The 17419-nt window shown below is 41.0% G+C and overlaps 1 protein-coding gene across 4 annotated transcripts in view; it reads right to left on the reverse strand.

Annotated features, from left to right (window-relative positions):
- NRG1 (neuregulin 1) overlaps positions 1–17419 on the reverse strand; it is a 1062454-nt gene that overhangs the window by 206549 nt on the left and 838486 nt on the right. For 2 of the 4 annotated variants that reach the window (XM_021076399.1, XM_021076397.1), the window contains exon 1: positions 6833–7361. The exons of 1 other annotated variant lie outside the window; for it this stretch is intronic. In XM_021076399.1, the coding sequence (XP_020932058.1) occupies positions 6833–6929 (97 nt within the window). In that variant the 5' untranslated portion in view covers positions 6930–7361. Of the gene's footprint in view, positions 1–6832; positions 7408–17419 lie in introns of those variants that run through there. One more of the 4 variants, XM_021076398.1, reaches the window with a different exon arrangement.

Genomic DNA, 17419 nt, shown 5'->3' on the forward strand with positions numbered 1-17419 from the left:
CTGGGGGAAAAGTGCTGGCTAAAATTAATCTCACAGACGTGCCTCTGCACGTTGACAACTGCATCGTCATCCTCAGAATGACGTTTCAGAATGTTCTGATTCAGAGTGCTTAGCAAATTTGGTGTAGCTAGGAAACAAACTCCGCTTGAGGTAGTTACTCTGATGAAATTAGGATCCTAGTCTTCCCCATCCACTGCCCAGAATATCAAAGAGACTTAATAAAAAGAAAAAAAGGAGTCATTCTTTGGGGAATAGCTGTGTGATGCTCTTGGAGCACCCTCTGGAGGCCAGAAAAAGGTGACACTGGTGAGATGGAGAAAGAAGAGAATTCTAAGCATCTCTGGCCTTGCAAAAGCAGTACTCCACAGACATTACATGAGTGGGACTCAAAAATGCACTTATTCAATCTCAAACAAGGCAACCTAAGAAACACACATACTTAATTTATAGTTATACTTAAAAATTCAAAATAAATCCAAGGTGTATATCACAGCATTCTCAAATAATTGCTCCTTCATTAAAAAAAAAAAGGGGGGGGTTCCCTTGTGGCACAGCAGGTAAAGGTCTGACATTGGCTCTGCAGCAGCTCAGGTCACTGCTGTGGTGCAGGTTCGATCCTTGGCCAGGAAACTTCCACATGTCTCAGGCACGGCCAAAAAAAATTTTTTTTAAATGAAGAAGAAAAAAAAGATGCACTGATTAATGTATTTTCAGCCTACATTCTAAATTCTTTGGGGGAATTAATTGCAAAGATATCTTTTCATATTTAAAAGAGAGGGATGCCATGGACTTGGAGAACAGATTTGTGGTTGCCACGGGAGAGGGGGAGGGAGTGGGATGGACTGGGAATTTGGGGTTAATAGATGCAAACTATTGCCTTTGGAATGGATTAGCAACAAGATCCTGCTGTGTAGCACTGGGAACTATGTCTAGTCATGACGGAGCACGATAATGTGAGAAAAAAGAATGTATACATGTATGTGTAACTGGTCACCATGCTGTACAGCAGAAAAAAAAATAATATATTGGGGAAATTAAAAAAAAAGTAAAAGAGAGGGATGTGCAAATGTGACATTTTCATTCATCAAATGTAAGCAAGCAAGGTTATATAGGGTATTGCTAATTGTCAAACTTTTCAAAGTAGCCAAATTTAGGAGTTCTCTTGTGGCCTAGCAGTTAAGGATTCAGTATGGTCATTGCTCTGGCTCAGTTTCTATTCCTGGCCCAGGAACTTCTACATGCTGCAGGCACAGCCAAAAAAAAACCCCAAAGTAGCCAACTTATGTTTACCAAAACTGAGAATTGGCTTTTTTTCCTCTTCTAACACCTCACTTTTCTAAAGCAACAAACACTGACATCTATTGGTTTTTCAGTAGCACTCATGAAAAAAAAAAAAAACACATATGCAAATGAATAAATTCATAACCCATTTGATCCTTTGAAATTTGAGGAAATTTCATTTTATGTATGTGATAATATACTTAATAGATGTTCCTTTTTTTTTTTTTTTTTTTTTTTTTTTTTGCTTTTTAGGGCTGAACCCATGGCATATGGAGGTTCCCAGGCTAGGGGGTCTAATTGGCAGCTACAGCTGCTGGCCTATGCCGCAGCCACAGCAACACAAGATACGAACCGAGACTGCAACCTACACCACAGCTCATGGCAATGCTGGATCCTTAATCCACTGAGTGAGGCCAGGGATCAAACCCGCAACCTCATGGTTACTAGTCGAATTCGTTTCTGCTGAGCCACAATGGGAACTCCATAGATGTTATTTTCCTCTAATGAAAGTAATTCAGTGTTTAAGCTAATACTGTATGACTTAAGTTTTTGTATTTTTTGTTTGTCAAGAGGAGAACTCTAGGGTTAACTAAAATATTAGAAGGTCATTCATTATTCTGCTTCTTGGATCAAAGAAAATCACTCACCCAAAATATTGACACTTGGTTTGTTTTCTTCTGTCAGAACAGGATAATCTATCCATACAGTTAGAGTCACATTTAACTGTTACTTTTAGAATGCTAATAAAACACTGACTTGGTAAGAATCACCCTCCTAGAACTTTAGGCATGACATATTGACATTCTAGTGAAGAGGGGGAGGGAAGAAAATACTGAGAGATGTAGATTTTTAATATCCATTATTTTGTTTATATTTAGAAACACCTGCACTGGACTCTAGGAACCTCGAGGGCAATATTCCGTTACATTTGATAAAAAGATAACAGAGAACATGTTAACTCACAGTTTCCTTTTCAATTTGTACTAATCCCCAAAGAGAAGACTATGCATCCTATACAATAAATAGGGGATAAGCATCAGTTCTTCAGCGTGGCCAGAAATGGACTCATGTTTCAAAACCTTTGTTTGGCTTGAAACTTCAACCTTTTTCTGCCAGAGATAAAATTATGTTGCACCTCATTCTGCTTTCAATATTTAGACTGAATTCAGGACTGTTTTCATAATGCATATATGCCGTTATAGTATGTGACATACTTACTTTTCTCTCTATTTACAGGTAGTAGATATTAATATTTATACTTACTCTACTCTAAGGCCAGCTGTGGATGATTTTTTACCATAAAAGGTAAATTTTGAAAATTTTATCAAATATCTTGGCAAAGACACAGACGATCTGTGTCTTAAGTCATTTTACGAAGAGAGCTAACATTTATTGGGCACTTGCTGCACGTTGGGTAAAGTTCAAAATGCTATTATCTCATTCAAGCCTCATAATAACTTTATGATAATCATATTATTATCCCAATTTTACAAATAAGGAAACAGGCATAGAGAGATTAAGTAACTTTCCCATAACAACACCCTTAAGGGGCAGTTGAACTAGGATTTAAATCTAGGCAATCTGGCTGTAGCGCCAAGTACTAGTTATCCTGCCTCTTGCTGCCTAACAGGCATTTTTCTACTTCCTAAAAGACAGAAGATAAAATACACAAAGCATCTCTTTCAAGGCCTGGGACATGGCAGGATATTCAGTAAGTAGTAGCTCCCTTATTAATAAATATAAAAATGGCCAGCCTAGTGCATGGCACGCAGTAAGGTGTTCACTGCTCTCATACGGGGTTCAATATTTTCTGATTGCAGAAAATACACATTTTATGTTTTTTCTCCCCATTTTCCCATCAGTATCATGTTATCAATTTGCAGACATGAGAACAGTATCCCAAGTTTCTCCCACTCTTTCTGCTTCAAGATCATTCTTGAAAATAGACCTGACTTCATTCCATAAATAATGTTTCGTGTCTGTAATAATTACATAATCTAAGTGGTTACAAGTAACCAGGTTGAAACAGATCACTGGCCATTCCTCCTGTTCTGTAAACACGGGCTGCCCTCTCAGTGACAGGGTACTTCATCTCCAAGAATGTTTACAAGCACTTCAGCCTGGGGAGCCACTTAGTTAAAACAGGTGGGTGATGTCATCCGGGGAGCACGTGGCCAGCCCCTACCCATTTGAGTAAGTGTCTCGATTGTTCCACCACTTGTATTCACAAATGCTCCATCTGCTAGGGATGAAGGGAGACCCAGTAGTTCTAGAACTGAGCTGGGCTTGATAATGAATTGGTTCCAGGTCATTTAAAAGGAAAAAAAGAACAGGGAAAAAAAAAAAAAGAATGCTTTGCAGTGTTTTAATGGAAGAAAAACATATCAGCAAAGAAAGATTCACAGAAGCAGCTTAGGGCAAATACCAAGTGGGGGTGGGGTGGGGGAGCTCTGGTTCTGTAATTCAGGCTTCAGTAGAAAAAAGTTTGTTGAGTGAATCAATATGAAGAGTCTGGACATGTGAGGTCCAGCATCTACATGGCGCAAGGAGTTACAGGGCCCTTGGTACATGGATCCTCATTACAAAGCCCAGAATTATGCTGAGGTTGCTTTTTTTGAGCAAAGAGGAAGAATCAATAACCCTAAGGGCTTGGGACCTATTAGAGCCATTATTATGGACTAGATAATTCTGTGGAACATCTGCAGCCCCAATAGTGTGCAATTCAATATTTGGTTAATTGTATAAAAATGTGATGCTATGAAACATAGCTACGAATATATCACGTCTCAGTCACACATGTCATGTGAAACTTAAAGAAACCTTTCTCCCCTGAAAATATCCCTCCAACAGATGTGTTTATGCCTCTGCATGTAATACAGCACAAAGCTGGGCTGAGTGGCTGAGTTCTCTCAGCCTTATACCTCCCCCGACTGTCGTGAAGTAATGTAACATCCAGAGAGAGGCCTGGCTGTAGCGTGTGTGTCATGCGGGACATAAAGTTTCACTGGCTCTTTTAAGACAGGGGAAAAACTTGGGATTGAAGGGCATTAATGGAGGAGCTATTGAAGAGATGGGTGTTCAGTAAACCCTAATTTAAGCTGGTGTGCTAAGTAGCAATGCTGTTGTTACAGCATCTAGAAGCCATTCCTTTCAGGATGCCTGAGAACACAAACGTGCAACAAAGGTTGAAAAAGAAGGGTGACTTTCTCTCACAAACCAATATGGCTATCAGTTATTTATTCTCCTAAGATAAGGAAAAACACACCAACAGCATTGCAAGGTAAATGACAAGAAAGAAACAGTGATTTCAAAGCAATACTATTTAACATCATGGGCTTTTTACATAAAGCAGGTTTCAAATGGATCATTCTGTTTGAATCAAATGAAGAACAATATTATCTGGTTTATATGGTTTAATAAGCACGAGGTGCCCCGGAGTGGGGGGAAGTTCCTTCCCAAGGAAGACTAGTTGATAGAAAAGAGACACATATCCTATAGATTAACCTAGAGCCAAGTTCATTCCCAATTTTCTGGCACAATAGTAAAGAGAATGTCACTTAAAGATGCCACTCTATCTGGTTTAGAGGGAATCACAACTGCGGGACTAGGAAGCATGATGAGGGTCACCAAGGATGCTCTGGAACGCTGCATCAGGAAAGAACATTAGGAAGTCCCAGCACAGCTTCCTACCTAGTAGATAAGATCTGCAGGGCACAGAAATGACTGTTGCTTGTCTTAAAATCTTCTCCCCACCCCCCTCGGGTGCTTATCTGAAATGTCTATGTTAAGTAAGGCCCTGCTGCTATGAAGTCTTGACAAAGTACAGACCTCTTACCTAGAAAGGATGCTACTTCAAACCACCCTCCCCTCCTTAATTCGTCAGACCACCCCCAGGGGACCATAGAAACTTCTGAAGCAGAGTATTGCTGGGCAGGACAGGACAATACTTAGCCCCACAAACAACTCTTTACAACTTTACCATTGTGGTCAGGTCTAAGACCTCTTTAATTCACCAGGATGACCTTGGAGGGGGCAGTAGGGAAAGACACTTAAGGAAATTTCTAATCCAGCCTACATTTAGGCCCTTGTTGAATAAAATGCTATAGGGTGTCTCCAAAACAGGGGGAAGGGAAAATTTCAATACATTCTCATGGGAGCTAATGAAAGGTAATTAAGGTGAATCTGATCAGCAGTATCTTATTAGAGAAGCATGTGTAGGAACTATCAGTAGCCAAACAATTCCTCTCTGTTCAATTTGTTTTGCTCAAAACCTGCTTAAGGTCTCTGCCAATAAGCCAGCTTCTGAAATGTTCTCAGAAGCCAATAAAACGACTAGGCAAATCTTGTTTTCTTCCTGCAAGGAACAGGCAAATATTTTTGTTATCTTCTTCAGCCACAGTATTTCCAAGTGCTATTGAATTAATTCCTCAGAAGTGCTTTATGAAATGTGCTGGGGATGTTCTAAGTGACTTAAGGTATCCGGATCAATTAACAACTGGGAATTGCAGAGGCAGGGGGAAAAAAGCCCTTATATTCCTCCCCCTTCTTTCCATTTTTTTCTTCTTCAGCATCTTCACTCAATCACTCATAAACAAGGGTTTCTTTGGGGCTCCTTCTCCGTCCTAGATAGCATCTAAAGCGTCAGTTCCTTTTAGGCAAATATAAGGTGAACCTGTCTTTGACGCCCCTGTTCTGATGATCAAGTATTAGATTTGTCTCTAGAAAGCCTTAACTGCCACTTCATTCCATTACATAATCAGTAAGCAAGTGAGTTCAAAAATTCAGATGAACTTTTGCTTTGGGGCATCTCTTGGGAAGATAAATTAACCATATTTATCAAGGAGGTCCTGAAAAATAGAACCCCAAAGCCAAAAGTTTGAAAACTTATTTGGAGCAGACCTGACTCCTGGCACTGGGTTGGATTCTATCTGCTTCGCTGACCTCTAGGAATCCCTCTCAGCTGATATAAACTCCAAAACTACAGGACTGAATCTGGGTAAGCGTCCGCACACGCCGCGACCCTGCACTCCCTCCCCAGGGCCCAAAACACCGATGCGCAACTGCTCTGGTGGCCTCTCAGATCTAGAGCACCGGGTTCTTGGGAGCCAGGCACTCGGAGGGGAGACCGGTTCCTGCTTTTCTCGCTAGAGGGCAGACGGGGCCCATGCAAAGCGCCGCTGGCGCCCGTCAAGCGCGCACCCGGCCTCCGCTCCTGCATTCCGGGTCCCGCTCCCGGGCTGGGCTCAGCTGTGGGGCACAGAGCAAAGGCCGTTCCAGGGAGCGCGGAGCGTCCGGATCCTCTGGGGCGCCGGCCTGGATCCTCACCCTGTGCGCGGGGTGCGGGAGCCAGGGTGGGGCTCCGCGCCCAGGTGAGGGGCGGCCCAAGTAGGTTGAGCATGGTCCAGCCCCGCGGACGCCCGTGGGTAGGGCCAGGAGACCGGAGCGCAGGGCGCGGATAGGCGAGGGAGAGGCGACGGCAACGGAGGAGGAGAAAGAGAAGGAAGAAGAGGAGGAGGAGGATCGCGGAGCCCCGGGCGCTCGGCGCACTCACCTGGGCTCTGGCCGCCCGCTGAGAGCGCGGGCTTCTTCCCGGAGCCTCGGTCCTTCTTGCCCTTCCCCTTGCCTCTGCCTTCTCTGCGCTCCGACATCTCGCCCGGGAAGTACACGCTCTGCGAAGACTGCTCTTAGTGAAGGCGACGCGCGACAAGTTTGGTCCGAATGCTAGGATCGGCTCTGGGAAAAGTTTGTCCCCCGAGGGGGGGTAGAGCCAGCGGCTGGGCTGCGGCGCGCGCGCTGCGCGGGGGCGTCTCCTGTCGCCGGCGGGGAGCTCGGGGACGCGGCGTGCGGTCCCGGCCACCTGAGACTGGCGGTCTCTCCGTCTGGCGGTCACGCTTGCTCTCGGGGCGGCTTCTGTCGCGCAGGGAAGTCCTCGGTTCCCGCCGCTGTCGGCTCCCGGCGCGGCCTGGGTCCGGCGCGCTCGCAACCCGAGGAAGGAGAGGCGATCACTGTCCGGCCCGCGCTCTCGTCGCCCGGGCAGCCGCCGCCGCTCCACTCTTGCCCTCGGCGCGATTCCGGAGTTCCGACAAGTTGGGGGGAACTCCTCGCAGGCTCTTTTTCAATTGCCCCACCGCCACCCACCTCCCCGCAGGTTGGAGGCTGGCGCCTCCTTCTCGCCCTCCCCTGGCCTCGCCCCCTCCCTGGTCCCCACCACACCCCCACCCTGAGGCGCGGACACGCCACCGGGAGGAGCCTGGGCTCGGCGCTCGCGGGCGCAGCCCCTTTCCCTCCCTGAGCCCTCCCGGCGGGGGGCGGCGCGCGGGGCGGCTGCCTGGCACCCCCGACAGGGGTCGCTGGAAGCTGCGTGCAGCCGCCCCTGCTGCGCCCGCAGTAGCGGAACCGAGCGGCCCCGGGCGAGGCAAAGACCTGGGTAGGGACCGGGGCTCGCGCTCCGCGCTGTTCTTCCCGCCAGGCAGCGCCAGGGAGGGCTGGTCCCTTGCCTCCAACGCAGAGAAACGCTGGAGACGAAACTTTGCAACTCTGACACCTGCCCGCCAAATTAGGCTCTGGAACCCGTAGGAGGGAGAGGAACGGTGATGTTTTCCCATTATAGTTTACGGTTCAGTCTTTTATTTAGTGAAAAACCCCACACGCCCGTAGGGCCAAGACAAACATGGAGTGGAAGGGGGTTTGAGTGGAAAGCGGTTCTGGATACACAGGAAGGGCTCAGGGAACCTCAAGAAGTTCAGCTGGCCCCATCTTCGCTGCCAACAGGATCTGCTCCTTGGATGTGTCTGTGACCTGCCTTCGTGTGTTTAATAACGTGCCTGTCAGAATTCTCATCTTAAGATTTTCCTAAAAAAAATAATAACCTAGTCTCTCCAAAGGAGGTCTGCTAAACTGTCTCTCTCACTACAGCTTAATTATTATTAAAAGCCTGGTTGGAAAGCGATCAATAAAATTACTGCGATAGCTGGAGTCACCCAGTTCTGCTGAGAAAGCTAGTAAGGAGAAGTAGATTGGAGAGACAGAACCCGAGATCCTTAATACGTCAAAGCTAGCTTTCTCGGATTCAAACTTCCCTCAGAACTGCAGGCGAAACCCACTTCGCCTTCCCTTGTCCTCCCTCTGGTGGAGAATTCTAAAGAGCAGTGAAATCCAGAAAACGTTAGCATCCAGCTGCGAAGACAAAAGTTAAAGAACAGGGTAATCTGCACCGCCGAATGATCCAGTCATGTAAAGAAAACGTTCTCCTAGTTATATCATAGTTGCAGCTAACTTAGAATGTTCATTTATAGGTTCACGTGCTGAGGTCTGGAAGAGGTGAGTACCAAGGGTCCATATGTGAAATTTCCTGACTCCGCTTTAAAAGTGATTTGCTCCTTATTTTCCAGCCTCTGCATTACCTACATACAGACTTCTTGGTATATTTTCTAAACCCACCATATTTAAAGAAAGGTGAATTCGGGGGTGCTCGCTAGGTATGTTGGAAAGGATGGGGGCATAAAGCGTTGATTTAAAAACTGTTCTAAATTAAGAATAATTTTATTCTCCTTTAATTTGCATTGTAGTAAGAACCCGACTCTATTGGGTGGGTTAGGTTGTTAAAAGATATCTTAGCAGTAATGATACTTATTTTGAAAAATTTGATGTCCAAATATCTTCAGATAACCTTCCAACAAACATCACATATAAATTATATTGGGCCATAGAAACAACAAAGTCAGGGAGATTATGAACACTGAATAGCTTTATAGTATTCCACAGTCTAATGTAAACTGGAACTACATGGTGGCTGAAATAACTCAGCTTTCCCAGATGGGGCCACTATTGAACAAACAGGAAACAGCAAAACTCAGAAAAGGGGATCCCTTTCAAATGGGTACTTTGTCTCCAGTGTATAAACACTGTAAGGGCTCAGCATGCAATTGCTCGGTGTTACCAAATATATCGTTATTTTAGAATTGAAGGCTATAAAGCAGTATCTTTTTGGATATGTATGTATGTATTTTGGAATTTAAGTTTCAGGGAGTTCTTGCTGTGGTGCAGTGGTGATAGGATTCGACTGCAGCAACTTGGGTCGCTCTGGAGGCATGGGTTTGATTCCCAGCCAGGAGGAGTAAGTTAAGGATTCCCCAGCCACAGCTGCAGTGTAGGTGGCAGCTGCAGCTCAGATTCCATCCTTGGTCCGGAAACTTCCATGTGCTTTCAGGTTCAGGGGAAAAAAAAAAAAGAAAGAAAAAAGCTTCAGATTTTTCGAAATAAAACAGCCAGTTGGAAAATCCAATTTGAGATTGTCCTTCAATTATTCATTTCTGTGGCCAGGGAGTAGCAAATGACTTTTTGTTGTTGTTTTTCATTTTTGTAAAACCTTGGAACTGATCAGAACAAAGGATGGAGAAAGGAGGAAGAATATCTTTGCTTTCTTGAAAATCAAAATAGGAATCACCACTGTCTAATTTTGAAACATGTCTTCATGGTGTAACTATATTAATTTGTTGTGTATTGTTCAGCCACCAGCATCTACATCATACAGGGTATATCAACTCTCAGGTAACATATGTCATCCTGTCAACATACGTCAACTCCTGAAAAATAGAGTGGCAATTTGTAAACACGCAACTTGAGAAATAAAGAAAGACAAAACGGAGATCTTACATTAAATGACAGCTTAAGATAAATGCTACCCTCTACCATGACATTTTTCTTTGGCTAGATTTAACTTTTAGAAGCACTCTTAGAATCTACAAATCTACAATATTCAGCTCTTTCTCTCATTCACTCCCATTTGGAAAATATTCCAAGAAAATTTTTAAAAGAAAAAAAAATGAAAAAATGAAAGAACATGAGCATGTGAAGACAGATTACTTTTTTGGAAAATATTGTGCATATACAGTAATGGGAATTTAATTTTAAAATATGCAAATAGGTATTCTTAACTTTTAAAGTTAAAATAATTTATATAGATGACTTTTTTTTAACTTTGCAACAATTTCATTAACATAGATACATGAATGCAAAAGAAAATCTCCCTCACAAGAGCCAGCTCCAGCACAACAAATAAAGGCACATAACTTATTCATTAATTCACAAAGCATTTAACTGAACTAAATGCTGGACAGGAGAGAAACAGGAAAAAAAAATTTCCCCATTCTCATGAAGGTTAAATTATATGAGAAAGGTATAAAATGAATTATTACAATATATACGAAAAGCAGAGCCAGATATGTTTTTCAGGACCTGAAGCTCCATAAGATTTAGGAAACCTTTTTAAAAGAAAAAGAACACAAAATTAAAAACTCAAATTTAGGTCTGAGAATGTTAAAGGTAACTTTAAAGTGAAAAGCCCTGAAACTTCCTTGGTTTCATAGCAAATTCACTTCTGTTGATTCGAAGCATATTCCACTATCTGCACAATTATGGAGATGGTAAAAAATTATTAACTCAGAAATTAAATACTACTTTCACAGACTATCACAATAAACAGAAGGTATGAACAAGCAATCAAGAGTAATACACACAAAACTGAAACAAGAAAAGACTGTCACTTAAGGAAAATAAGGTGAAAGCAGACTTAAGAATTCACTGATTAGCAGTTGTCCTATATGTTTAGTTAGGTTCTTAGAATCAACACAAGAGTTTGTTAAACAAAAGGACCCTTGCAAAACTGGAAATGGTATCCTCTGGTACATTTGGAAAACAACAAAATTATTAACTAATGGTATCTGTCTGCTGTGAAGAATCAGTTTGATAACAAAGTTCTGAGTTTAAAAACCTAAGAAAAATACTTAAAAAAGTAACATTCAAACAACACAAATGAAATCTGTTTATGCTTTTCTGCTTTGTTTTTAAATATTATCCCACAGCAATAATTGTTACTATTATTTATCTTTATCATTATTATTAATGATAAGATTACTCTCATGACTATAGGGATATCATAGATTTTTAAAAGGATTACACAACTGAATACTAGTGCCTAATTTCTTTTTATAGATTTTTTTTATAGAATATAATTTTTATATTTGAAAAACAGGACCAGTGTCATAAATCTCTTCCATAGTAAGGTGGAGCTATAAGACTCAATAGTCTTTGAAATAATTTCTTTTAAGAAGAATACAATTTCACCCAACTTTTTGATTTCTCTTTCTGACCTCCACACTATTTATTTTTATCTTCTTCATCCCCTTGCAACACATACTTAATATGTGTGTGATGCAAGTATCTCAAATTTATATACAGACATATATGCAGATACACATACACACATGTAGCCATACATTTGTGTACACATCTGTATTTTTGAGTGTATAAACACATATATGTGTGTGGGTGTATGGTTATTGTTTCTCTTTCCTCTTTTGGAAATGAGAAACACTATCTGTATTTGAAAGCAAATCTATAAAATGTGAAGATTATATCTATCTTTTAATCTCCTTTTTTCATATAGCCATCCATGTGAATCCCAGAACCATATTTTGCACCTACTAGGCACTAAACAGTTTTGCACAGAATTATTTTAAATAGAATAGGATGAATGTGAAAAGCCTGGTTCTGATATTACCATTTCTAACAATCAATTACTTATTACCTACCCTGACAATCATCTCTGACACTTCCTTTCTGCAGCCAGCCCCTCCCAAAATGCTGTCATTTTGACTTCAGTCTCCTTTTATTTCTCTTCACTAAGTAGCACCTAAATCCAAGACTTTGTCTTATCTTTGCTTTGATCATTGTAAAGCTTTCTGCCTGGACTCTTGTTCCCTTCTATTATTTTGCTACTTACAGAAGTCAGAGGAGTCTTTTTGAGATGCAAATCTAACCCAGTCATCCTTTGTTTCCCAGAACCATATCCAGTGTCCTTGAAAGACTAGGCTGTGCCTAACTCCAGCCTGATCTCACTATGCCTCATCCTTCACTCTATGCCTCATGCATGGAGCCTTCTTTGCAACATGCCTCTAAAGCCTGTCATTCTTTCCAGCCTCAGTGCCTTTGCACTTGCTGTTTCCTCTGCATGCGTTTACCACATTTTACCTAATTCCACTTATTGCTCAGGCTTTGACTGAATTTCAGTTGCTTTGAAAGACTTTCCATCACCTTTAAAAAAAAAAATTACATTATTTATTCCCAAGGTTTTGTTGTTATTTTTTCCTTTTTAGGGCGGTGCAGCATAGAGAAGTTCCCAGGCTAGGGGTTGAATCAAGCTACAGCTGCCGGCCTATGCCGCAGCAACACCAACACCAGATTCAAGCTGCGTCTAAAACCTACACTGCAGCTCATGGCAATGCTGGATCCTTAACCCAATGAGCAAGGCCAGAATCAAACCCACATTCTCAGGGATACTAGTCAGGTTTGTTACTGCTGAGCCACAACTGGGACTCCAACTTTCCCTTACCTTTGAAAACTTAATTTCCCATCCCACTTTTACATCTCCTTCAAAACATTTCTTCTGGTTTGCAATGATTTTTGGTATGTGATTTTTATTTTTACAAGAATCTTTTTTGTGATTTTTTTTTTTACAGTATTTTTGTGATTTTTTTTTTTTAACAGTGATCTGTTCCCTCTGGATAGTAATCTTTTTGAGGACAAAAACTGATTATTTCATGTTCTGTGTTATATCTCCAGCATTGTGCCTGTTTCATCATAGCTGATTATTACATTTTGTTAATAGGTGAATAAATGAGGATAAATAGAATGGCTTGAATATGTATATGACTATGCATACATATATGTGTGTATGCTTCTGTTTATTTTGTCAAATTCTAAAATGATAATGATCCTTATGCTACCAAGCATGACATTTAGGGATAACTTCTGTTGAATAAGCCTTTCTAAGAACAGGCGTATAGAATAAAAATCTTGACTAAGCAGTATAGTTCCTCAAATTTTTGAGAGGTGGGGTGATAACTTCTGTGAAATGGTAAAAATCCCAAGAAAATACTTAGCTTTCTTTCCTAAATTGCCTCTGCAAATTTCACTTGTAGGTTACACTTATTAGCTCCATTTCCTCCCTTGCATTGTATAAGGTGTCAGAGAGACCCATAAAAAGCTGGGTTTTAGCAAGGCTGTTCTAACAAAATGATAATGGATGAAAACTTTCAAACATAGCATTAACAGAGAGTTAAACACCCCTTTCTAGTCTTGGGTATAATATAAGGTTCCTCTTCCCATAAGATAATTTTTCATTTTACAGACTAGTAGTAAATCCATTATAGTCATTTCAGCAAGTTGTGCCCACTAATCACCTTACAATTATTTTTGAGTTCAGATTTATCTCCCCTAATATTTTCTTTACTTCCTATCATGCATATCCATGTAGCTAGTGCAAAGGAATTTCCCCATATATGGTGGGGTTCAGAGTCTGCGAACATTTAATACCCAGCCCAGAGAGAGATTCAGAGGTTTCTCTGTCTTTCAGGAATCATCTCATAAGAGCCTCTCCAAGGTTAACATCTTCCCTTTTGAGAGTCACTATATTCATTATTGTGAAAAGATTCACCCTTGTTAAATTTATAATGATGTTAAAATATAAATTTCGGGTCATGAGTGATGAATTAGTACTTCAAATATTTGAACAGTGAAAGTAATTTAACAGATCAACTCTTTGCTTTGGTAGGTCCCAGAAGAAACACCTGGTAGAAAGCCTTTCCAAAACAGATTATAGTATATAGGAAATTACTTCATAATGTCCTGGTGATAGCTGGTCTGGATGCAATGAAACCCGGACACACAATATTATGTACCTGGCCCAGGCATATAATAACCCCACAATTTTTCTTTTTCTTTCTTTCCCATATAATTCCTTCTAACTTCCTTATAAATCTTTATGAATACTACCCTCCCCACCTTTTTTTTTTTTTTTTTCCAGTTCCTGTTCAAGTTAGAGCCCAGTACTTCATATATCTGACTTGACTAAGGATTTTTAGTTTTGAGCTAAGAGCCAAACCTTGAACGTTCTCAGTGGAATGTTACAGTCAGCTCCACCCCTGGACCCAGGCCTAGAATTCAGGTTCCTTTGCAACAGAACAACTTTCAACACACTAGATGTTTGGGAAATGTTGTGTATGTGTGTACTGAAAAATATATATCTTTCAATCTCATTCATTTGGGAAAAGAATTTCACGAGTATTTACGACTCAAGAAAGCGAGTCATCTTGTAAAGATGATTTAGCAGAACAATTAGCTAACTTGACAGAAACTAAATGACCATCCAAAAAATAACTGGTGACCAATCATGCAAAAGATTGCACTCTTATGGAAAATGTTGTCTTCTCTGCTTAATCATAAAGATTGAGTTTGTTCCAACTCTTTTGCATAGATGGAGACCACCTAGTTCAATGGTCCAGGAAGCTCTGGTCTGGCCTAGGGTCTTATCCAGCAAGTAGGATTCTTCAGAGTCCAGAAAAATCCTGGGGGTGGTTCTGGAACCTAGATATTCAACTGAATGTCTAAGAAATATATTTGGATTAGCATTTGCGAGTGATCTTTGTTCAGTCCTAGAACGGACTAAAATCTTTGAGATCCTATAAAGCAGATGCGTTCAGGCACCAAAAATTCCATCAGTCCACTTGGGACTTGTGTCATCAAGAATGACCAAAACCTGGTATTGTAGGTGGGAAGAGGTCATTTTTACTTAGGTGTCAATTATCTTGCTTTGGGAAGTATGCCGTCTTTTTTTTATTTTTCTCCTATTGTAGTTGTTGTGGTTTCCTTTTTCTCCTCTTACCTAAGAAACTTTCATTAAACTGTTATCAATTCTTTGCTCCCTTGTCCTACAGCTGAATCTGTCCTGCCAATTTCTAGTGCCAGGTCACCTCAATTACTCAATTACCTAATTTTTTCCATGAGTGTTATCTTTCCACACTCTAACAAAGAAGCTAGAACAAAAACCCTCTCTTTTGACCCTTTCTTTCCTTTTAGGACTGAATGGTCTTTTTTGTTTTGTTTTGTTTTGTTTATCAACTCAAGAACTCTATCTCCTCCCCCAGCTCAGGACCAATCTCATGGAACTGCTCAAAATTCACCAGTGCCTCCCCAATTGTCATATGAAGTGTCGTCCTCTTAGTCCTTATGCTTGGGAACACTCTATACACATCATCTTGAAATCTTCTCCTGAGACTCATAGTAATATCTTAGTGGCAAAATTTTTTTCCTTTTTTTTTTCCCTAATTCTTTTTTCCCCTTACCAATTATCATAAATTCTGGCTCAAAGCCCAATTTTAAAACTATTTTTTTCTTAACTATAAGGTAGTCCTAGAAAAATGTCATTCACTGCTACTATATCAAACCTTGAGAATTCAACAATGTGTATGTTTATGTAAATCTATTTTTTCCTAAACTCCAAGCTTCCATTTCCAACTACATCAAACTGAACTGTATATTAATCCCCATCTTCCCTCCGCCTCAAAACAGACATGGCTGCAGATTAGAAACTAAATGTCATCTTTCATTTTTCTCTTCGCATCCTTCTTTCCTTCCCTGACTTCAGCCATTGGATGCCCTTATTCTAGCGCTCTTATTCAAAGCAACTTTTATTCTCATCGCCCATCTCCTTTGCTTCTCTCCTGATCTGGGTCCCCAGTTATTCTTTGACTCCTCCCTCCCTCCTTCCCTCCTTTCTCTCTTTCTTTCTTCCTTCCTTCCTTTTTTCTTTCTACTGCCCTTTTGCAAATTCTACTCTTACTGCTTCTTTAGTTTCCATTCTCACATCCAGCCACCCTCCTTCCTGCTACAAGAGTTAATCTTCTAAAATACAGCTGTTATCTTGTCATCCTTTATATAACATCTCTCTTAGATTCCTATTGCTGTAAAGTTGAAACTTCTCCTTAGAAGGTAGTCAGTGTAAGTGCTGCATAAATATTCAACCTCTTTTTCTGCCTTTTCCCGGTATTTGGTGTATGCTGGTCACACTGAACGGTATCTTTTCTTACTTCTATGGCTTTAACTCTGTTTTTCCTTCCACCTAAAATTTCTTTCCCTTTTCTGCCTAGTAGTCAGACCCAGCTCAAAACTCACCTTTTCTATTCCCCCCTGCTGTGCCTCCCACAGAATCAATTGCTGCTTCACGTGTCCTCCATGTATGTCTTTTCAGCTTAGCACCTTTGCTACTGTCATTCTTTGTTTTCAAGCCTATCTCTCTGCTCTTGCAGGAATGATGCCTCAGGAATCAGATATCTCCATAAAGCACACATCTGACGTATGTGTATTAAAGTGAACAGACTATAAATGCACTCAAGAATTCACCATTTACACTGAATTCAACTTCAGAGTGACTGAGCAGCAGTTGAAGGGTTTTGAAATCTTTTCAAGGTTTAACTTTTTACTCCCACGCAAAGGGGACTTTCATGAAGTAATCGCAGCTCTTCCAAGCTCTGTAGCTCTACCAGCTCTATCTTCGTTGATTTGTTCAACCAGAGTTACAGTTAGCAAGATTCAAGAACTGCTGGTTTCTGTCACTACATTTTTATGTATTTAAATCCATTTGAGCCCCTTTGTGATCTATCCTGTGCCTTTTTTGCCCATACTAAAAACAACAACAACAGCAAAAAAAACCTTGTAAAATACTATCAATACTTGTTATAAAATTCAACTCATCCCTTCTCTGTAAAGAAAAATAACTATGATGTACAGCTTTAATTTTGATTTCTGAAAAATTTAATAACTCTGGAAGGGAGAAGTAGTCTCTTCAGAGGTGATTTTTTTTTGATTGTGTAAAATAGCCTCTCTCTTAGAGATCCTTGGTCACTCAGCAGCCCCATCTACCATTCCCTACTTTCTGCTTATGTGTCTAAGAGCCTCTGAGAGTCATGGTCTCCACCTTGGACCTTAGATGGAAGCCTGTCTTCAAAAACACCAAGGAACCAGGCAGAGATTTGAATTCTGACTCTACTGCTTCATAGCTGTCTCCCATCTGCAAAAGGGGGATGTCATTACCTATGGTAACAGGTTCCTATTGTGAGCATTAAATGAACTCATGTGAGTCAAGGGTCTAGCCAACAAGAGACACTAGGAAAATGGCACCTATAGTGGTTGTCACTGTCCCCTGACTTCCAGCTGCTGCTCCTACAAAACATCTCTGAATCCAGTCTAACTTTACTGATAGGAGTTTGATTCCAAAAGAATAGGCAACTTTTCTTTAACG

Source organism: Sus scrofa, chromosome 15 (assembly GCF_000003025.6).
Source record: "Sus scrofa isolate TJ Tabasco breed Duroc chromosome 15, Sscrofa11.1, whole genome shotgun sequence".
Lineage (NCBI taxonomy): Eukaryota > Metazoa > Chordata > Mammalia > Artiodactyla > Suidae > Sus > Sus scrofa.